We start from the raw sequence: 22,930 nt of genomic DNA on the forward strand, positions 1-22,930 counted from the left end.
CATGTGGCATTTGATACAAAGGATCGCAGTCCCTGTCATACTAATCTGCAAAAACACAATTCTTTCAGCAGCCTTTGTCCACTCGAGTGGTTAATAGCTTGCATTGGTGATTCTCAAAATGAAGTTAGTTTATAAATACACAGAATGTGCTCTCTGCCTATCTGAGGGATTTTCTTTATCCACAAATCTTAATATTGTGTAAATTTCTTTTTGTGGTATTATTGTGTGCTTCCTGTCTTGCTTGGGTTTTAAAATGCAGGTCTCACTCCCCCCAACTTTTTATGTGAGGAAAAATAGATCATTTGTTACTAGGATAGATGGATGCATTTTGTAAATCATAAAAGGTTGTTATAATTTAAATGAAGCTTGCTAGATCTCCTGCCCCTTCTATTCAAGTATATTTTATCATAATAAACAAATTCTTAAACTAAAACCACATCATTTCACATTGACTTTCCTGAGTGTACTACTTTGGTCTAATTGCTAGGAAGAGATCTTTTTTGCAAGATCTGACATGGTCTTGTGTGTTCCCTACTAAACCAAGAAAAGTCATCCTGAGGCTTTCTTAACATATAGGCATATGTCATTTCTTGGTTCAGAGCAACCCATGGTTCTTGCTCACTAGTACATTTCACAGCACTGAAAGCGAGGTGGATTGGTGAGTTCCAAGTTAATTCTTCCCCAAGAACTTAAATATTTCCCTGGCTGGCTGATGGGTTAGAGTCTTACAGAACCCTGGTGAGTTAAAGGTTAGAATAGATAGCAAAATGGCTTCTCTTCTGTAGCAGCCATTAGGGAGTTTAGACACCGTTGAGATTTCTGTGGGGGAGAGTCTGCTCTAACATAGAGAGAGCCCTGGGATTCTCACTCCCTGAGCCCAGCAGGTACTTTGTTGAAAACGAGAGCCCCTAGGAGGCCTGACATACCCTAGTCTTTCTTATCAGGAAGGCAGTACTCAGGCTCAGGCTCATAAGAGAGCCAGGCATAGGACTGTGTGGAAAGTCCCATTCAGGCAGCTCAGGCCTTATGTTTCTCCTTCAGTCTGTGCTACAATTGAAGGAGGATTGTCTGAATTCTGGATTCCAGATCATTCAGCTCTCTTGCCTAACTGGGCACAATGTCCAGGCAAGCTCTTCAGGGACTGTTCTAATTAATCCAGGTACTAATTTCAAACTAGTATCTAATGGCAGCCTGTTGATGCAACTCTTTAGATTCCTTTCCCTCAGGTACTTCTCATTATCTTTCTAGTCTACTCAGAAGGTAAAGTAGACTAATAAAAACCAACTCAGTTCTTAACTACTTATCAAAGAGAAACATAATTGCATTTCTCCCTCAGCATCCATTGGACACTACATCTATGAAAAAAAATGAAAACAACAATTCTTAATTTAATGAGGCAACCGGCACTTAGGCGATTCTTTCCCATTTTGTTTTATAAAAACTTAAAGGGCCAAATACCAACTTTTTAAACAAGTTGTTTTCTCTGTGTATATATATGTAAGCTCTTACTCACCTTGAACTGTGGCATTTATTTTCATAGTTACTCTTACATGCGCTGTTCTGTCAGTGTGTCCTTGTTTCTGTCAGCTTGGTTTGGTAGCATTCTCCCTCTTCCCCTGGCTTTGGGGCAGTAAAGTAGGGACTGATTAGGTTGATTAGGTTTTATAACCCTGAGTGGTGTCAGAGTTTCTTCATGGACTCCTGGGGCTGAGCCTCGGAGTCCGGCTTTGTCCTGGCTGGCCAGCCAGCCTTTCATTCTTCCAAGCCCCTTCAGATCTCAAAGGATGTTCTGTGTGTCTGCATGTGTGCTTGTACAATCTTCTTGACCTTTCCTTGCCAGAAGTTTCAAGAAATAGATGTGATTTCTCCAAAGAAAAATGCCCTTTTCAATCTCCCTTGTAAAATAAAGGCCATCTCTTAAAGAACTACTGAATAAAATTTTCGATTTACTTTTATTTGACCCAGGCGGATGGTGCTACAAGTGATGACCTTGATTTGCATGATGATCGTCTGTCCTACCTGTCAGCCCCAGGTAGTGAATACTCAATGTATAGCACGGACAGTAGACACACTTCTGACTATGAAGACACAGATACAGAAGGCGGGGCCTACACTGATCAAGAACTAGATGAAACTCTTAATGATGAGGTTGGGACTCCACCGGAGTCTGCCATTACACGGTCCTCTGAGCCTGTAAGAGAGGACTCCTCTGGAATGCATCATGAAAACCAAACATATCCTCCTTATTCACCACAAGCGCAGCCACAACCAATTCATAGAATAGACTCCCCTGGATTTAAAACAGCCTCTCAACAGGTAAGCAGCAAGCATTCAACGTTTTGTAGTTAGAAGTGAATTATTAAATTTTAGAATGTGGTGATTGAGTTGAAGAATATATTTTGTCCTTTCTTCAGATTAAGAATTGATCTTTAATTTCAATTTGACAATACCAAGGACTTAATTCTAAGCTTTGTGTGTTTGTCTTACACAGCAGTATACTGAAGTTCTTTTAAAAAATTGAGGACATGAGGTCATAGTTTTGTTATTCAGCACACTTAAAATGTATGTCTACCAACCCCTATAAATGGAAGTGGGAAGTTAGAAGTAAACAGAAACACTATATTTAAAATATTTTAAACACTTCACAGAAAGCAGAAGCCTCATCTCCAGTCCCTTACCTTTCGCCTGAAACAACCCCAGCATCATCAACCTCTGCCGTTAATCATAATGTAACTTTAACTAATGTAAGACTGGAGGGGCCCACCCCAGCTCCTTCCACATCTTACTCACCACAAGCTGATTCTTTAAGAACACCAAGTACTGAGGCAGTTCACATAATGCTAAGAGATCAAGAGCCGTCATTGTCGTCGCATGTAGATCCAGCAAAGGTACCTGTGCCGCAGTGTTGCCCTCATTTGTTGCTCTCCATCAGTCTAGCACACGATCATTTTTGCTTTGCCCTTTAAGTGTTCCTTTTGCTTTTTTTCCTGTGGGCTTACACACCATGGTGCTTTCCAATCAATATGGATCATTTCAGTTTTGTAGTGTGCATGGCTTCTGGTGGTATACTACTGATAATGTGGAGATAGGCCTTTTAATTGGGATTTGTGCTAATGTTTTTATTACTTTTATTTTTTGGTTTTCAGTACCCTCCAGAGTTCCTTGTAGTATGTAGCTGTGACCCATCATGAACATTTTGTGTTTTATGAATTATGGTGTCCATACTTTTCTTTATGATTTTTATTTACTCTGTCCAAATCAAATGGAATCAGTAGTTCAGTGTATTAATTTTCTACTAAATTTAGTAATTATCTTTAGCTCACTTTCATTTAGAACATGCTAAAACATAAAAGCCCTATACCTGCATTATAAATTTTGAGCTTTCACTTAAACTAGCTTTCTCACTAATCTCTTTCTGTCTTGATAATAAATGGTGGAACATACCATTTTCACATACTAAATTATATTTTTGTGTATTAAAGTAGACTAGAATTGAAAACCAGCCGTTGTACTTACACATGAATTTTTTTATACAGGTGTATAGAAAAGATCCCTATCCTGAGGAAATGATGAGACAGAATCATGTTTTAAAACAGCCACCTGTTGGTCACCCAGGGCAGAGGCCAGACAAAGAGCCTAATCTGAGCTATGAATCCCAACCCCCATATGTAGAGAAACAAGCCAGTAGAGACCTTGAACAGCCCGTGTACAGATACGACTCCTCTGGCTACCCAGACCAGTTTTCTCGAAACTATGACCATCGTCTACGCTATGAAGAGCGCATTCCCACATATGAAGAGCAGTGGTCGTATTATGATGACAAACAGCCCTACCAGCCTCGGCCTTCTTTTGATAATCAGCATCCTCGGGACCTTGACTCCAGACAGCATCCTGAAGAGTCCTCAGAACGAGGGTATTACCCACGTTTTGAAGAGCCAGCCCCTCTACCCTATGACAGCAGACCACGTTATGACCAACCACCTAGAACCTCCACCCTACGACATGAAGAGCAGCCAACTCCTGGATATGACATACATAACAGATACAGACCAGAAGCACAGTCCTATTCTTCAGCAGGCCCGAAGGCATCTGAACCCAAGCAGTATTTTGACCAGTACCCGCGAAGTTATGAGCAAGTACCATCACAAGGATTTACCTCTAAAGCAGGCCACTATGAGCCTCTCCATGGTGCTGCAGTCATCCCTCCTCTAGTACCCACATCTCAACATAAGCCAGAAGTTCTGCCTTCAAATACCAAACCACTGCCTCCACCCCCATCTCTGACTGAAGAGGAAGAAGATCCAGCAATGAAACCCCAGTCTGTGCTCACTAGAGTTAAAATGTTTGAAAACAAAAGATCTGCATCGATGGAGAACAAGAAGGATGAAAACCACACTGCTGGTTTTAAGGTAAGCATGTGACCATGCTTTTCCTGCCTTGGACACGTGGGCACATTCAGTGAAGGAGCACTTCAGAGTGCTTCGTGGCTCTTCCTCTCCTGCTTAAATGAAACCTGTTGTGTAACTATCTGTTCCTGGGGCATGTTTGTCTTCTTTTTTGCAGCCTCCAGAGGTAGCATCTAAACCTCCAGGTGCTGCCATCATTGGTCCTAAAGCCACTCCTCAGAATCAATTCAGTGAACATGACAAAACACTGTACAGGTGGGTACACTTGGTGGTGTTTGTGGTATGGAACTGACCAAGAATCTGACCCAGTTAATAAGCAAGCCATTTACTGTGTTAGAAGAGGAGAGGAAGGAAAAGGGAGAGGATCTTGATTGTTGTCCTTAAACGAAAACTACTAGCCTTTCTAATTAAGATAGTGGCCCTAGAAAGAAAAATAAAGGTCTTGATAATGCCTTCTGTAACAGATCTTTGTTAGCCTTCAGTAATCAAGTTTTTCAAAGAGATATTCTTCTAGCAAGCAATTAAAATAAAAATTTTAAAGCCCTGCATTTGTATTATGTTTTTTAGTTTTTAAAGTGCTTTCAGACATGTAAACTCTTAGTCTTCGGGGGTAAGGAAACAGAGTTTCACTAAAATAACAAAAATTAATTATTTAGGGAGCATACTCGTATGCCAGTGTGCTAAGCACTTCAGTGCAGTGTGGGTCCTTTCCTCCATTTTAAAGAGAGGCACTGAGGGGGGTGCCTGGGTGGCTCAGTTGGTTAAGCATCCAACTTTAATTCAGGTCATCATCTCATGGTTTGTAGGTTCGAGCCCTGCATTGGGCTGACAGCTCAGCGCCTGGAGCCTGCTTCAGATTCTATGTCTCCTTCTCTTTTTACCCACCCCCCCTTCTCTCCCTCTCTGTCTCTCAAAGATAAATAAACATTTAAAAAAAATTTTTTTAAGAGAGGCACTACGGCTGAGGGTTTTGAGTAGCTTTTAGGATTTAGTGGAGCCAGGAGAGAAACCTGGCCAGCTGCTCTCGTAACAGTGGCCTCATCATACTGTGAGTAAATGACAGACTGGGTTTGAATAGTTTTTCTGCCCAACTAATGAGTTTTATTTGCTTACATTTGTATTTGTAATAAAGAGAAGCTGCTATCTGACATTATGTTTTCTTTTTAATGATGTCTAGTGCTTTTCATGAAAACGTAAACTGCTGTGGGGTCTTCTTTAGCCAGTATCATTAGCTGTTTTCCATAAAATAAATATGTAATAACTGAAAGCTTAGGCCCTTTTTTGATGTGAAATCTGTTTATTTTTGTTGGAAAGTTTCTAAAATTCACTTAAGCAGAGTGTACATAACAATGTATAGACAGACAGTCCTCAACTTAATAATGGTTTGACTTAGGATTTTTCAACTTTACAAGAGTGTGAAAGCAATATGCATTCAGTAGAAATCATAAAAGACCTTTTCAAAATTTTTAATTTTAATTTTTTCCCCCAGGCTAGTGATATATGGTACAGTACTCTCTCCTGATGCCGCTTAGCGACAGCTCCCCGTCAGCCATGTGATCACGGGGGTCAATAGCCAGTACACTTAAAACCACCCTGTATCCTTACAGCCATTCTCTTGTTCACTTTAAGTATAGCATTTAATAAATTACATGAGGTACTCAAACTTAATTATAAAATAGACTTTGTGTTAGATGAGTTTGCCCGACTGTAGGCTCATGTATGTTCTGAACACACTTAAGGCAGGCTACGCTAAGCTAGGGTGTTTGGTAGATGAGGTGTACTAAATGCGTTTTGGACTCCTGGTATTTTAACCTGACAGTGGATTCATCATGATGTAACCCCATCATAAGTTGAGGAAGATCTGTATTAATTTGCTTAATAACTTACTTTCTTCCCCACTGCTTCCTGTGCCTTGTAGAACTTTGGACTATATAGAGCTGTTTCCTTCTATGAGAATCCTTTATTGATCCTGGATTAAAGTTCTTAAATTCTCTCAGTTACTAATTGTTGCTAACATAGATGTATATACTTTGAGAAGTTCTCCACTGTCTTAGTTAATGCTTCCTATTCTCTAATTAACTGCTTCTAACCTGCTGTGAGGCTCTGACCAAATAATTATCAAGCTTATTAGGTTATGTCAAAGGACTCATGAGCCAGAAGAGGGCTGCCTTCTGAGTGTAAATGTATGAAGACATGGGATTTGGAATGTCCATTTTGACTGTTGGATTGTTCAGCTAGATGCTGAATAATCATAGCAGTAAAAGGTCAAGATAACATATTTGTGTATTCCATTTTCTTTGTAAAATTAACATCTAAAAAGTTCCATTTGTCATTCATTGTCAGGATCCCAGAACCTCAGAAACCTCAAATGAAGCCACCTGAAGATATTGTTCGGTCAAATCATTATGATCCCGAGGAGGATGAAGAATATTATCGAAAGCAACTCTCCTACTTTGACCGAAGAAGTTTTGAAAACAAGCCTTCTACACACATTCCTACTGGCCATCTCTCAGAGCCTGCCAAGCCAGTTCATTCTCAGAATCAACCAAACTTTTCTAGTTACTCTTCAAAGTAAGTTATTTCACCTGAGACTTACTTTTAAAAATAAGAAGAAACATAAAGGTTCAGTTGCCTAAAGTAGAGTGATCATGTGAAGTTCAGTGTATTTGGAAGAAATATAGTTAAGTCCATATTTAATACATGATTTCTGTTGGCTCCAGTGGTTCAGCACTACTCATAGTCTGTAGCTCTAGAATATGTGTGTGTCTCGTCCTTAAACCCTGATATCTGATACATGAAATTTTTGCATTAGGAAAGTTGTTAAAATCAAAAGGTTTTGAGGTGAAGACCCTGATTTTTAGGTGAATCATAAGTCTCCCCTCTCTCTGTGCAGCATATTTCATGCTGGTTCCTTTCCTTCTTTTCAGTTTTTATTTTTTAAGTATGAAAATAGCAGGGGGGGGGTGACATTATTCGAGGGAAGATAATAGTTTGTTGTTTTTTCTTCAAGGTGAGAAAGAGCGTATCTTTTTTTAAATGTGGGAGCTTGAGATGACTTTAAGTATTCTGGTCCAGTTGTACACTTGGAAAAGAAAGGAAAGTTTTAACACATGAGGTGACGTGATGGGCAGGCAGAGCTAGGACCGAACACCCAAGTTTCTCCACTCCCAGTCGTTTTCCCTGTTCTGTGCTCTTCCCTTTTGTTGACTTGTCTATTGGAGGTTTTGTTGATTTGTTTTTCTTTCTTGTGGTTTTGTTGGGGTACAAATCCAACTGAGAGTGAGGTAGAAACTCACATAGGCATAGGTGGGTTTATACTTCAGCAAAACAAACCCATAAGAATGAGAAACAGATGTGGATTTATTACAGGGAATTCATTTACACCGTTGTAGGACCCTGCTAATAAACAAGTTGTGAGTTCACAGGACAGGAAGAGAGAAGATCCAGAGCTGTTTGAGAGTCTCTGAGTTCAGGAAAGACCTAAGTTCTTTTTAAAAGGGTCCATCCAGATAATCTCCCTTTTGATTAACTGAACTCAACTGATTTAGAGGCATTACATCTGTCAGTCCCCCTCACAGCAGCACCTACATTAGTGTTTGAATTAATGATGGGGACTATAGTTTGACCTACCCAAGTTGACCTACCAAGTTCCAAAGCACCCAGATTTTTACTGAATTAGATGCTTGGGATTGTCTGAACTTAACTATCATTTGTCATGTACTGTTGAGTGAAAAATTTTTTTAAAAAATACTTTATAACCTCTATTGTTAAAAATCTAATTATAATTATCACTTTTTTCTTAGACATCATTTGAAGTGAAGATTTAAAAGTTTTTTCCCACTGTCCTCTATTTCAGTCTTTGTCTAGAGAAGAAAGCCCTTTATGTGAAATGCAAATGCAAACTTTGGGTGCTGCAGTGGGGGTTCTGTTAAATGCAAACAGTGTCTTATACCAGTATTGTGAGCCTCCCCCAACACAACGCTAGAGAGGTGCCCAGTACATCTGGGGAGGGTGTCCAGACTCCAGTGAGCCTTAGTAGTTTGTAATCATCTTTACTTAAGTCATGAAACACATTCGTTCTTGTTAGAAGCAGGTCCAAGGGTATAGTTTAAGGAGAGAGATTTTATTCATCCTTTTATATACTCGGTAAATAGAATGCAGTCTTAAAGGAACACATTTAGGTGTGAAAAGTAAGTAAGAAGTCTCATCAGAGAATCAACTGACAAGGCATTTTTGGTTTTGGGTTGAGTTTTCCACAAAGAAGACAACGTATTTGTGATGTATAATTTTCATACAGGGTCTAGAATGCTGCCTAGTATTTGGTGGGTGGGGACCCAGCAACACAGGGCATAGTATGCTAGGTGTGTCAGCTGCCCACCTTTTCATTAATGCAGCTCTGGGAGGAATGAGTCTTAACTGGTCAGAGGTTTCTCAAGGGTAGATTGCCTTTGACAGAAACACATAACATCTGTCTTTGTGAATAGGCCCCAGACTCTGAATGTTTGTGTTTCCTGCCATGAGTGTTATGGGAGCCAGAAAGTGTGACTTGAGATGCACATTTTAATACATTTCCTTCCTTTGTGATAGAAATCAAAAACTCTTTGTAGTTGTGCTTCACGTCCCCATGTGGGTATTCGGTGGGTAGAGCTTTGGGAAGGAGAATGAGGAATGAGACATGATGGCTAAGACATAAGGGGTCTCTGTGCCTTGCCCTTCTAATGCTGTTGTACTGTTGTGCCCAGTGAATACAGCTTTAACAATTAGAAAGTCATTTAAAATATACAGCCCTCTTACAGTATTTCAAAACTGCTTTTTGTTACCAGTAGACTGCCTACAGGCCTTCATTTTCTAAAGTATAATATAGAAATAGCAAAGCTCTTTTCTTCTGGATAATAGGTGCTTATGTTCCACTTAAAAACATACCTCCGAGGGGACCTGGCTGGTTCAGTTGGTTAAGTGTCTGACTCTTGATTTCATTCAGGTCATTCATCCCAGGGTCGTGGGATCGAGCCCCACATTGGTCCCTGAACTGGGTGTGGAGCCTGCTTAAGATTCCCTCTTACTCTGCCCCTCCCTTGCTTGTTCTCTCATGTTCCCCACCCTCCAACAAAAACTCCATACCTGAGAAATGGTGGGAGTTGAGAAGGGAGAATGGTAGCACAGGACAGACGCCCCAGAGAGCAAGTGGATATCACCTGTCTTACAGCTCTGGAGAGCTGGGTTGGAATTGGGGAGATTAGGAGATCAGTGGCTCAGACATTGATCTTCAAAACAAGTAAGGAGTTTCCGGGATCCTATGACAGGGCTAGAAGAGCCCTGTGCATGTGTCCCAGCCCAGAAACTGAGCTTCTTCAGGGCAACGAGAGATTTTTTTGTCACTAAAATATCTTGTCTCTCAAAAGTCAACTTACTGTGAGACTTTTAGGTCTCAAAATAAGTGTTAGTAGTTTTCAGCTTTTTAAGAACTTAGTAAGATTAACTAGGTTTCTATGTGCATGTGGCATTCACTGAGAGAGGCTGTGAGATTCAAACATGGAAGCTTTGCAAATAGGCTCCCCCCATCCCAGGACTTACTTTAGGACTGGTAATGGATTCAGGTCTTGCCAGGAAAGAGCACAGGTTAATCATAGTCAGGTTTCAAAGGCATGCATATTTCAGCTTGCCTGTTCATCATCACCCCCACTAGGGATCAGCACAGCTGTTGTGTTGTACGGCTTCCTCCTACATTTTCACTTAGAGGATTTCTTTTGCCCAGCCCTTTTTTTCTTAATGGAGCACTTCATTCTTACTTCTTCAGACTCTGCTGATTATTCTTAGTATTGCTTCTTTATTTAGTCTGTTTCTTTGCTCACCACTAGCAAGTGAAGCCAAAGTGGGCAGAGATGGAAGAGTAATAAAGCTCAAGCACCTTGCTACTCACTAGCAGCACAGTAAAATACGTGGAGGGCCGGGACACCTGAGCAGCTCAGAAGGTTAAGTTTCCAACTCTTGGTTTTGGCTCAGGTCATGATCTCATGGTTAGTAGTGCAGAGCCTGCTTGCAATTCTTTCTCTCCCTCTCTCTGCCCTTCCTGCGTGCATGCATGTGCGCGCGCTCTCTGTCTCTCTCTCTCTCTCAAAATAAATAAACATTTTTAAAATGTATGTGGAAAGTGGGCAGGCAGTACCTAACTATATTAACTGTATTTTGATTTATTGGTGATTTTCCAAACTTAAGTGAGAGCTAGTGATGTTTTCTTTTATAGATCAGATGATTCTGAAATGGTGGATGTGTATTTTTTGGTTGATATTTTAAAATGACATTTGAGTTCCATTTGCTGCAAATGTACTTAGTTAGATTGACCATTTTCTTTCGTTTTTCTATTGCGCTTTTGCTTTGCCATCACCTAGATTTCTTGGCTCTTACCCTAGCTATGACTACTTGAAAAGGACCGTCAAGTGGTAAGATTGGCATTAATGTGAGGCTGTTACATGAGGTGTCCCTCACTGCATCACTGGCATTATGTGCACTTTTAGATTTTAAAGTCATCTTCAAATGTTTAGCCTAAGTGCCTGAAAGCGACAAAACCATGTAGTTTTAAAGCCAATCACTAGAGTAGACTTCCCCAATGAAATTTTCTGTGAAAATACATTCCAAATGTGTGTTTTGTTTGTGCACATAAAACCAGTGCAGCTTTGGCTCTCTGCAAAGGTTTAGATGGCAGTGTTGTAATTATGGGTCTATTTTAAAGATTTCTTTTGTTTGAATTGTACGTGTTACATATTAACAATTGGCAATCTGAAAAATAAGCATACATGGCACAATTTGACTTAAAAGAGCCTTATAAAATCAAGCAGTGTCTGCTACTCTAGCAACTGTTAAACAATTAAAAATGGATCTAGTAAATCAAGGGCAGTTTCAAAGTGAAAGATGTCCAGTGTGTTTAGTGTTACTGGAACACAACCACACCCATTTCATTTACATATTGTCTATGGCTGCTTTGGGGCAGAGTTCGAATAGTTGTGACAGAGACTTTATGGCCCAAAAAGCCAACAACATTTACTGTCCAGCCCTTTACAAAAAATTTGCCAACCTCTGGTCTATAAAAACATTTTTTGTGGTGCTCTGAGTGTGCCAGAAACCAAGGATTTGTACCTTAGATACCAAATCAGAAGTGAATCTAAGGAAGATTTGGGCCAATAAATATTTTTCAAAATATTTGCAAGACTTTCTTAAACCTCCCAACCATTACTGCCTTTTTGTAAGCAACACAATTAATATTACAAGTATACCCAAAATTTCATCTGCCTTTGGTTGCCATCTTCTGGATGTTTTACTAATATTCTTTAAGTATCTGTCCTGTCTTTACATTTCTTGTGCTGATGAATGATTGAATTTGTTTGTATATTTTGGTAGAGTTAGCCATTTATACTCATAAGAATAAATTGTGAAATTTCCAGTTTTTTGTTGTTGTTTTTTTTTAACTCAGGGATAATTAGAAGAATGAGAACTTGCTTTTTTGTAAATGTGAATCCATATTCATAAGTTGGCATTGTCTTTGTTTTTTTCATAGGGGAAAGTCTCCTGAAGCTGACACTGTGGATAGATCATTTGGTGAGAAACGTTATGAGCCGATCCAGGCCACTCCCCCTCCTCCTCCATTGCCCTCCCAGTATGCCCAGACCAGCTCCTCTCTCGCCCTCCACACGCATGCCAAGGGGGCACATGGTGAAGGTAGGAAGTTTGGTTTGGAAGTTGGCATTACTGCTGTAATAGAGTAATACTTACAAAATTGTATTCTTGCAGTTTGTAAGCAAAAGTGTTTTTCATTTAAAAATACATACTTGGGAGCCTGAGTGGCTCAGTCAGTTAAGTGTCCAACTGTTGGTTTCAGCTCAGGTCAGGATGTCACAGTTCGTGAGTTCAAGCCCTGCATCAGGCTCTGCACTGACAGCACAGAGCCTGCCTGAGATTCTCTCTCCCTCTCTCCCTGCCCCTCCTCTGCTCTGTCTCTCAAAATAAATAAATTTAAAAACAAATTTTTTTAAAAATACATACTTGAAACATATAGGCTGGGAACAATGAAACTAAGTGTTTTGTTAAAAGTACATCCCCTAAAAAAAAAAAAAACAGGTACATCTCCTGTTTTTATAACTATAACCATTGTATCAGAAAAGACTTTTAGCTAAATAGATGTTAATCTGTTTTACTATCACAGCTCAATTTTTGGAAGTAGTATTTGTTTGCCGGTATGTCTGAATCTAAATTTTTGATCGGTGTTTTGTAAAAATTACTGTTATATTCCATTTATATCCATGGATATAGGAAAACCATAAAGTCCCACATAACCTGCAACCCTTAGCACCTCACAGTTATGTGCTGTGGCAAAATCCCAGCAGAGTAGCCAACAGCTCCAGGTGATTCATTTTAACAGCTGTACCCCTGCGTTTTTCCCATCTTCTCTCCTTCATGTCTCCCTGACCAGGAACTATTTTCCTTTACCCATGCCGCCTCTCTTCCGGGGCCATTGGCGTGGCTCCTCTCCTTCATTCCTGCTTGCTTCATCTTTCTCTCTGGCCTCACACAGGTGCAGCTCACTCCTCCGTTGTTCAGAGCACCTGTTGTTCCTGCTGCCTCCTCAAACTGTCCTATGTCTCTTTGCCTTCCATCAAACACTCTGAAAGGGAGACTGTTGCCTTCACCTCCAAATGCCCCTTTTTTGGCCCTTTCAAAAAAAAAAAAAAAAAAAGATTGTTTATTTTACCCTAAGAATATACCATGATTTATCCATTCTCCTGTTGGCTTTTTGCTGCTACAGACATTTCTCTGTTATTTACAAGAATCAAATTCTAGGCCAGCTGTAGAGGTGTACTGGTAGATTGATCTTACCCCATGTTTAGGATTTTCTTTCCACACTGTCATGTCTGCAGGTAAAGTTTTAATTCTTTCCGATCCTTAAATGCCTTTTCTTTTTCTTGCCTTCTTGTGCACTGTCAGGGACCTCCGTCAAATGTGTCAGTTTGGAAGTGATGAGAGCAGACATCTCTGCCTTCCCCATCTTGGGGAGAAAGGATTTAATGTTTCACCCTTACGACATTAGCTCTATGTTTTTTATGGCTTGTTATAGCTACTCTTTATTAGGTTTTAGATATTCCTTTCTATTCCCCTCTAGTTTGCTGAAAGTATTAGGTCACATGCTGTTTCTGCATGTAGTAAGATTACCATAACATTTTCCTTCTTTAGTGTGTTAATGCAGTAAATTATATTGCTGTGTTCACAAGGAATTTGGGTTTATTTTTTTCCTTTTTATGTAATGTCCCTGTCTGGTTTTACCATCGTTGTTGTGCTAGTTCATAAAAGAGAGCCTAGGACATGTCCCCTGTTTTCTTTCTAAAAGATGTATAGTGTTGGTGTTATTTTTTCTGGAATTATTTCCTAGAATTCAGTTAGTACTTCTTTACCTTGCCACCAGCCATGCATGGAGATTCCTGTTCCACATCTTTGCCAACTCTTGGCATTACCGAACCGAAGTGTTGACAATCTAATGGGTATGAAGTGTATTTGGGGTTTGTTATGTATTTGCATTTCCCTGGTAGTGAGGTTTTCTGTCTTGTAAGGTAACTGAGCATTCTGGCCTTCACTTCTGTTGTTGCCTCTGCACAGCTTTCCCCATATTCCTATTAGTAGCATCTTTCTGGTGGGTGTATAGGGGTTCTTTATAGGTTTTAGATCCTAATTCTGTACAGTTATGCAAATTGTGCTCCCAGTCTGTGGCTCCTTTTGACTTCATTTAGGTGAGTTCTGTAGTGTTGATTTTTTTTTTCTTTTTTTTTCCCTTTTTTTAACATAGCTATACTGTCATTCTGTTTCTAATTTGATACGGACAGTGGGAGAGGGTACTCAGACAACCAGGCTCTGGAGGCCTGGACCCTGAGCAGCATGACCCTGACTCCACAGTCACAAGGTACCCCAGAGTACCACATGTGTCCATGCCCCTCCTGGTCCCTCGATGTCACAGGTAGCCACCAGGGTTCAAGAGTCACTTTCTAATTGTGGGGACCGTGACTTGCGCCTTGACTTCAGCACCGAGACAAGTTAAGATGGGAGAGACATCATAGGGGCTATTAAAACTTCTTTGAGGAAGTTTTTTAAATGCTTATATATGTTTATTTTTCAGGTAATTCGGTGTCATTGGATTTCCAGAATTCTTTAGTGTCTAAACCAGATCCACCTCCGTCTCAGAATAAGCCAGCAACTTTCAGACCACCGAACCGAGAAGATACTGTTCAGTCTACTTTCTATCCCCAGAAAAGTTTCCCGGATAAAGCTCCAGTTAATGGAGCTGAGCAGACTCAGAAAACAGTCACTCCAGCATATAATCGATTCACACCAAAACCATACACAAGTTCTGCTCGGCCATTTGAGCGCAAGTTTGAAAGTCCTAAATTCAACCACAATCTTTTGCCAAGTGAAACTGCACATAAACCTGATGTGTCATCAAAAGCCCCTACTTCACCAAAAACTCTTGTGAAAGCGCACAGTGTGGCACAGCCTCCTGAGTTTGACAGTGGAGTTGAAACTTTCTCCATCCATGCAGATAAGCCCAAATACCAAATGAATAATGTCAGCACTGTGCCTAAAGCTGTTCCTGTGAGGTAAGATTTTTGCCTTTTTCTTGGCTCTGTGATTTGTCTGATGTGAGTTTGGTGTAGTTTATGTGATTTGGGACTTTTAAGAATCATTCTGACATAAACTTTTTTTTTTTTTTTTTTAATGTTTGCTTATTTTTGAGAGAGAGAGAGAGCACACATGCACAAGTGGGGAGGGGCAGAGAGAGAGGGAGACACAGAATCCAAAGCAGGCTCCAGGCTTTGAGCTATCCGCACAGAGCCTGATGTGGGGCTCGAACTTGTGAACTGTGAGATCATGACCTGAGCCAAAGTCGGATGCTTAACTGACTGAGCCACCCAGGCTCCCCTTAACTTAAACTTTTAAACTGAACAGTTTTGTCCAAAAGGTTGTTGCAATGAATGCTGTTATATGAAAGGTCCTGCAAGAGGTGTAAGAGAACATTAATAAAATAATAAAGCTAACTGATCATGTACAGTCCATAGATACTGTCAATATCCCCATTTTACTAAGAACTGAAGTCAGGTGACACTGCATGTTGCCCAGTCACACAACTAGGGTGAGGGAGCCCCGGTTCAGCTGCTCCTGGTCATCTGAATACAGAGCCCGTATTCTGAACCAAGCATAGCATTCCATAACCTCTAACCTTGGCCTGCTTACATTTGGAAAATATCTCAGAAGCCTAAGCACCTGTATTCCCTGTCTACTCTCTGTTCAACAGTGATACTAGAAAATGTAACAACCTCAAAATGGTTGCTCTTTTTATGGTTTTAGTGAGTAATATATTTGAGCAAATGAGACTGGGAAAGCCTCATATACTCCTTTCTCTAGACCTGTTCTGGCCTCACATAAGCTCACCTCAGCCTCCCAAATCCACTTACATTGTCAAGCCACCTGCTGAAACAGAAGCACTTGCAGGCAGAACCCAGGGCCAGGAGGGCCACCTGCCAGCTTCCCCAAAACAGGGATGGTCATGGAAATGTGCTGCCTTCTCCTCTTTGTAAGCTTTTCCTGTAGTGGGGGATGGGGTGCCGCATCAGCATTGTCCCTGCTGCTCTGGTCATGCAGGAATCATCTGTAGCTTTCCCTCCACACATTTACTGTGTCGGTCCATCTTTCTGCTCACTTTTAGGTTGTGACTCAAAATTTTACTCCAAGCAGTCTTGGTAGCCTATGCTTTTGAAGCAGTCTTTGATACCACATCCCCTTGGCCTCTGATATTCTTTGTGTACTAAGTGAATATACTTTTTTTTCATGGGTGCTTGGGGTGTACCCATACCAAAGTATTGTAGAAAGCTTTGACAGCATGGGCCATAAGTGTGCATGCTCAAAATCCTAGGGAGATAGGGAACCTAATTAGTACTCATCAAGTCTGAGATGCCATAAGTTGCAAGATGCAACATTGTCTTATATATCACTAAGAAGAAAAGAAAAGTGCTATCAGTTAAACCATGACTTACCGTCAGTTTTAAAATACGAATTTCATGGATGTTAAAATGTGGTTCTTAAGACCAACGTATTGTAGTAGTTGGGTGAGCAAGGTATTAGGCTTTGTACATTCAGTAATGAAATTGATTAGTTATCTTCAAAAATGAAATCGATTTCTCCAGGAAGAATATGATTTATTACTCCTGTGAGTAAAGTGTGTCACCAAAAACTTACCTTCTTGATTAAATGGAGAAATAAAATGAAACAACCTGTTAGGGTCATAATGGAAACTCTGCTATATTGTTGGAGGTTTATTCATTAGCTGTTTCTGGATTCTCAGCCCTTCAGCTGTGGAAGAAGATGAAGATGAAGACGGTCACACCGTGGTGGCCACAGCCCGAGGCGTGTTTAACAGCAATGGTGGGGTGTTGAGTTCCATAGAAACCGGCGTTAGTATAATTATCCCACAAGGAGCCATTCCTGAGGGAATTGAGCAGGAAATCTATTTCAAGGTCTGCCGAGACAACAGCATCCTCCCACCTTTAGATAAGGAGAAAGGTAAATGGTTTTATTTTTCTGCTTGGTTTTTAATAACTTGAGTTGTCCTGTGTGCTCTTCAAAGCTTGTAGTGTTCAATTGAGAGGATAGTCTGGACCCCTTTTCTGCTTTGCCAACCCCAGCACGTTTCTCCCATCAGGGCAGGCCTCTCCAGTGGGCACTGTGGAGGGGGGTGCCCTGGGATGGCATCACAGGCAGGCACGGGGTGTCCCACAGGAAGTCCAGGCTGGTGGAGGTGAGCACACAAGACCTTCCACTCATTGGGCTTTACTTTCACTGTGAAAGTGACAGTAACAGCAGATGACTGGCCTTTGGGCATTCCTCCCTTGGTCTGCTAGGTGGTCTTAGCTGACCTCACCAAATCTGTCTTTGCATCATTCATCCCTTCCATGTCTAGAGACAGGTTAGATACCACCCACTCAGAAAGGCTTTGCTCCATGCCTGTCACCTGACTGTAAGACAGAGGCTTCTCGGGGCAGGTGCTCGTCACCCCAGCTCTAGCACTAGTAAGAGCTCCACACGGCGAATAAAATATCCCTCTCAGGTATCACCATGTGTGTTTCTGAACTTAAGGAATCCAGGAAAGCTGTTATTTTTCGTAATCTTCCTGGATATGTCAGGACGATACGATGAACTACGTGATGACTTCTTTTGGAATCTTATAGCAGTTGCTTTACTTCCTTAAATATGTTACTCGAGCTCATTTTCTTACATTTTGCTGGAACACTAACATATGTTGGCCCTGTGTGAATCCCTTAAACCAAGTCTGTAGCAAATACAACATTTAAAACGTAAGATCTAAGTAACATTTACAAAAAATACATTTGAATATACAAGAACCCCATGATCGAATGGTGTAGCCACTGGCTACCTGTGGTTATTATGAATTGAAATGTGCTGGAAGTATAAAATACACACTGATTTCAGAGATTTACTATATTGGTTACATGCTGAAATAATGTTTGGGATATATTGGGTTACATAAATATTAAAAATTTATGTCCCTGTTGTTTTTTCTAATGTGGCTACTAGAACATTTTAAATTACACACGTGTCTTGCATTAAGTTTCTCTCGGTCACTGCAACTGTAGAGAACTAATGGCATTTGGCTTTAAAGCATGTCATTAGAAGGGAGGATGAGGAGAACTGTGGGCTAGAAAGAAGATGGTCATCTAACCTCTCACTCCCACCCCCTCCTTGACTGCAGGCGAGACACTGCTGAGCCCCTTAGTGATGTGTGGGCCCCATGGCCTCAAGTTCCTGAAGCCCGTGGAGCTGCGCTTACCACACTGTGCGTCCATGACTCCTGACGGTTGGTCTTTTGCTCTAAAATCATCCGACTCCTCGTCGGGTATGCTGTCTTCACTCTGTCCTTTGGGGGCTTTGGGTACTGTCATTGATTAATCCCTGGGCTGTTGGAGCTACACATGCTGTTTGTTAGCACATCTCTACCTCTGTTGCTGTGGCCTTGTAGGCATCACCAGTGTTTTGAAATTTCTTTGTGGTTCATATATAAATGAATATGGAAAAGTATGGGAAGTTTCTGCCTTTTAAACATTGATGATTTGGCCAAAGGTTGGCTGTTTCTTGGTGTTCAACAGAATTATTTGTTCTGTCAAAATTTTTAAGATGCAATGGGAGAATTTTTGTTGCTCTACGTACATGGGCATTTCCATCTTCTTATTAAGATGATTCCTTTATATACTAATTTCTGTTTTGGTTACCAGTCTTTAATTCCTCAATCTACAAAGTATAGATACCAGAGAAATCTGCAAGACAAAAAATACCTTCCACTGGGATCATACTTGGCCACGGTTTTCAGTGCAAAACCCTGAATAACTGCTGTTGTACACATTACTTTTAAATGGCTTTTTTTGCTCTTAAGATCATAATTTCAAAATTTCCATTGCATTTTCACATTTCTCACTTCTTTGGGTGACTACATCAGTTACCAGTTGAAGCATTCTATATTTTTTGGTATAGATCACTTTAATTAAACCTAATATAGAGAAATAAGAATTTAAAGTTTTGCTTCTGAATTTTTAGTAAATCAGGTGAACATAATGCAGTTTTAATATGAAATAGAGCTTTAGGGTATTAAAATTGTAGGAATATACTTTAATACTACCCAAGATTAAAAATTATATATAAATATGTATTTCCTGATATCTGCAGGTACATTTTCTGGAAAAAGCTAATAAATTAATTTTAATACACTGGATAGTAAAGCTGTTTCCTGAGGGACTCCACTGAGAAGCATTTTATTAGCCTAGTTTGAATTAATGAATTAACATTAATAAAACTGCACTTAAAACGTGATATTCTGAAAGTCAAGTTGTAGCATGAGCTCTGATTGTTTTCTAAACCAAATTAGGATGAAAGTCTTTAAAATAACTGTCTATTGTAGTTAGTTGTTTTAGAAATGATTTTCTTCCGGGATATTATATGAAGCATAAGTTATCTATTTGTTATTCCTGCTTTTTATGCCACAGAACAAAAGTTATTTTGTTAGAATGAAACAACTTTTTCCTGTGTTAAATTTTGAGTGCGTTCACATAGAAGAGAAATGTTCCTCTGTGTAATCCCATATGGCTCTAGAATGCTTTGCTACTATAAATTTCTGTTTAGAAAGTCAGGGATAGCTTTTTTTTTTTTTTTTTTGTCTCCAATGTTTATTTTTGAGAGAGAGAGAGCGCGCACACCAGTGAGGGAGAGGCAGAGAGGGAGAAACGGAATCCAAAGCAGGCCCCAGGCTCTGAGCTGTCAGCACAGAGCCCAACACGGGACTTGAACTCATGGATCACGAGATCATGACCTGAAGCGAAGTCGGGTGTGTTCAACCCACTGAACCAGCCAGGCCCCCCATGGGGGGTAGCTTTTGATAAGTACTAACTTGATCCCAATAAAAATTAGTATAATAAGTGGGGGTTTTTTTGTTTTCTTTTTTTACTTCCAAAGAGTTGTTTTCACTCTACCTCATGCCTGAGCAGGCTGTTCTCTGCAGTACTGCCCATAGAGATCTGTGAAGTTAGATCACTCGGTTTTAAACTGCTGAGCCCATTGATGACTCAGAGACCATTTCGGTGTACGGCTCGCTGTACATAGCGTCTCTCAGCCTTGCCGTAACGTGGATGTTGTGGCCAGATGAGAATTCTTTGTTTGTAGGGGCTGTCCTGTGCATCGTGGGCTGTGTAGTGGCATCCCTGGCCTCTGCTCACCAAATGTTGGTTGTGACAGGCCAAAACGTCTACAGACATCATCCCACAGGGGTGCAGAATCGCTCCTGGTTAAGAACTATTGTGTAAGGGAGGCAAAAGTCAGCAGCTTCGAGTATCCCTTACCTTGGATGCCACAGAGCATACAGTCATGCCAGCCTTCTTCACACTAGGTGTCCAATACTGGGGCTTCTTAGCTTCAGCTGCAAATCTCAAAAGCAACAAGAGCTTGTTAAAAATGGAAATACCCAAGCCCTGCTTCAAACTCAACAGACAGTGAATTTTCAGAATTTCACAAGTGATTTTGTTGTACCGCCAAGTTCAGGGCTGAGAAACTCTCGGCCCAGACTTGCTGATTTTTGGGAGGTAAAGGGGAGGAAGGGTCTTCCTTCCAGAAGAAACCAGATTCTGCAGAATTTTCAGGCATTCATTCATTGGCGTGTAGTTGAGTGTGAGAAATGTGTTCTCATATTCAGTTCAAATGGGTCCCAACTTTCAGAAGTGCTGTCAATAGTTCTGTGTACCCAGGCACTGGAACTATACCCCAGGCATATTTGTTGCCCCAACTTGTATTCACTGTTTGAAAAGGCATAAACTTGAAAACATAAAGAATAAAGGAGAAATCTGAGACCACTTTGAATCCTTAGATGCTAGTGGGTCCTCAATGGAATATAGCACTTAGAGCTTTGATAACAAGTGCATATGCTGAAGAACGAGAAGAAGGTTGTATGGGAGTATATGTGTTTATGTTTGTCCCATGACCATTAGGGCTGGCACTTTAACCAACCACAATTGATATGAACTTCTTTTTCTCTCATAGGTGATCCTAAAACCTGGCAAAACAAGTGTCTTCCTGGAGATCCAAATTACCTTGTTGGAGCAAACTGTGTTTCTGTCCTGATAGACCACTTTTAATTCTTAAAATATAGGAACTTGTTAAATAATGTGAAACTGGGTTAAACTTACTAAATCTAAATGGAAGCACTCTATCAAGTATTACACTTTTCTTAGAATTGATACTGCGATTTGTTAGTATTAAGCATTTTGTTTGAACAGATGAAGATTAGTGAGCATGCCCCTGCGCATGGTCAGAAAACATGCTGCAAACTGCGTGTTTATAATTGAAAAACTATTGGTATTGGCTGGAGGGTCAAAGATGGTTTGCTTTGTAATGATTTTTGTACTTTTTTATGGTCACTGCTTAACTTCACATATTGATTTCCGTTAAAACACCAGCCAGTAAATGGGGTGCATTTGAGTTCTATTCTTTCCAAAGTACATTGTTTCAAACTTTATTATGGCCCTAGCCTGGCATACACATTTTATTTTATTATGCATGAGGTAATATGCACACATTTTAAAAATGTACCTGGAACCATATAAACCAGTGTAGTAGATTTAACAGAAATGTACAGCAAGGGGAATTTATAGCTCTTTCTGGCAGGGGGTGGGGGGAGTCAAGTGAAGACAATTACTTATTGTATATGAAAACACATTTTTTTAGGGAAGGACACCAAAGCATGTGAGACTGGTTCTGTGGCTTCTTTGGATCTATAACCATATCACCACAAACATACTAACCAGCAGGAATGCCTTACCCTCATGTTTTTAATTTTTAGATCATTCTCTCCGTGTATTACTAAGTTTTTATGGCTTTTGTGCACATCTAGATCCTGTATCATGAAAAAGATTGAGTAAATTGTGGATTTGGTGGTTTCAGAAATGTATAATCACCCAGAAGAAAAAAAATGGTGTGATCTGGGGATTTTTCTTTTCCTCCTCCAAGGGGCAGTGGTGGTTTTCTGTTCTTTTTTGGCTATGCATTTGAAAATTTTGATGTTTCAAGGATGCTTGTACATAACGCGTGCATACCACTTTTGTTCTTGGTTTGTAAATTAACTTTTATAAACTTTACCTTTTTTTATACATAAACAAAACCGAGTTTCTTAAGGCTACCTTTGTATCTCTCTCCTGTACCTCTTGAGCCTTGAACTTTGACCTCTGCAGCAATAAAGCAGCATTTCTATGACACCTACAAGGTCATTTTTAAAAAAAAAAAAAAGAATGCACAGAGTTGTTACATTTTTAAAAGTGCTGCATTTAAAAGATACAGTTACTCAGAATTCTCTAGTTTGATTAAATTCTTGCAAAGTATCCTGACTGTAATTTGTGATACCATGCTGTGCCCTAAAGTGTATTTTTTTACTAATAGACAATTTATTATGGCACATCAGCACGATTTCTGTTTAGATAATACACCACTACATTCTGTTAATCATTCATTAGGTGTGACTGAATTTCTTTTGCAGTTATTAAAAAATCTCAAATTTCTAAATCTGCAGAATAAAACTTTTTAAAATAAAGTGCTGGTTTGGTCTGTTTCCCCCCAGTTTCTAGTTTCATGCAACTTTATAATCCTGTTAAAAGTCCTGCATCCTGCTGCACATCACCTAGTCCCTTTCTACTGCATCAGGTAGGGTGTCTATGGAGTACGTCCCTGCAGCCAGTGCACCCTGATAGATGAGCAGTGCCAGTCACTGAAACCTCAAGACAGAGTAAGAAGAGAAGGAGGCTGACTTAGAGAGTTCTTGGCAGTGTTTCCACCACTTCTGTAAATATACATATATTTATGTGTGCATTCGTGCCTTGTATCCTGCTTTTTCCCAAAAACGTAACATGGACATTTTCTTATGTTGTAACATTTGGGGGTAGAAA

At 40.2% G+C, this 22,930-nt stretch overlaps 1 protein-coding gene across 12 annotated transcripts in view; it reads left to right on the forward strand.

The window, feature by feature from the left end:
- The window catches only part of TJP1 (tight junction protein 1), a 244,372-nt gene extending 221,794 nt beyond the window's left edge, over positions 1-22,578 (forward strand). For 2 of the 12 annotated variants that reach the window (XM_042988226.1, XM_042988237.1), the window contains 11 exons: positions 1,966-2,316; positions 2,649-2,888; positions 3,537-4,409; positions 4,564-4,661; positions 6,750-6,977; positions 10,796-10,846; positions 11,959-12,119; positions 14,563-15,040; positions 16,783-17,000; positions 18,208-18,351; positions 21,036-22,578. In XM_042988226.1, coding sequence (XP_042844160.1) covers positions 1,966-2,316; positions 2,649-2,888; positions 3,537-4,409; positions 4,564-4,661; positions 6,750-6,977; positions 10,796-10,846; positions 11,959-12,119; positions 14,563-15,040; positions 16,783-17,000; positions 18,208-18,351; positions 21,036-21,130 — 2,937 coding nt within the window. In that variant the 3' untranslated portion in view covers positions 21,131-22,578. The remainder of the gene's footprint in view (positions 1-1,965; positions 2,317-2,648; positions 2,889-3,536; positions 4,410-4,563; positions 4,662-6,749; positions 6,978-10,795; positions 10,847-11,958; positions 12,120-14,562; positions 15,041-16,782; positions 17,001-18,207; positions 18,352-21,035) is intronic. The other 10 variants (XM_042988227.1, XM_042988229.1, XM_042988234.1 and 7 more) reach the window with 10 other exon arrangements.
- Positions 22,579-22,930: the final 352 nt, after the last annotated feature.

Source organism: Panthera tigris, chromosome B3 (assembly GCF_018350195.1).
Source record: "Panthera tigris isolate Pti1 chromosome B3, P.tigris_Pti1_mat1.1, whole genome shotgun sequence".
Taxonomy (NCBI): domain Eukaryota; kingdom Metazoa; phylum Chordata; class Mammalia; order Carnivora; family Felidae; genus Panthera; species Panthera tigris.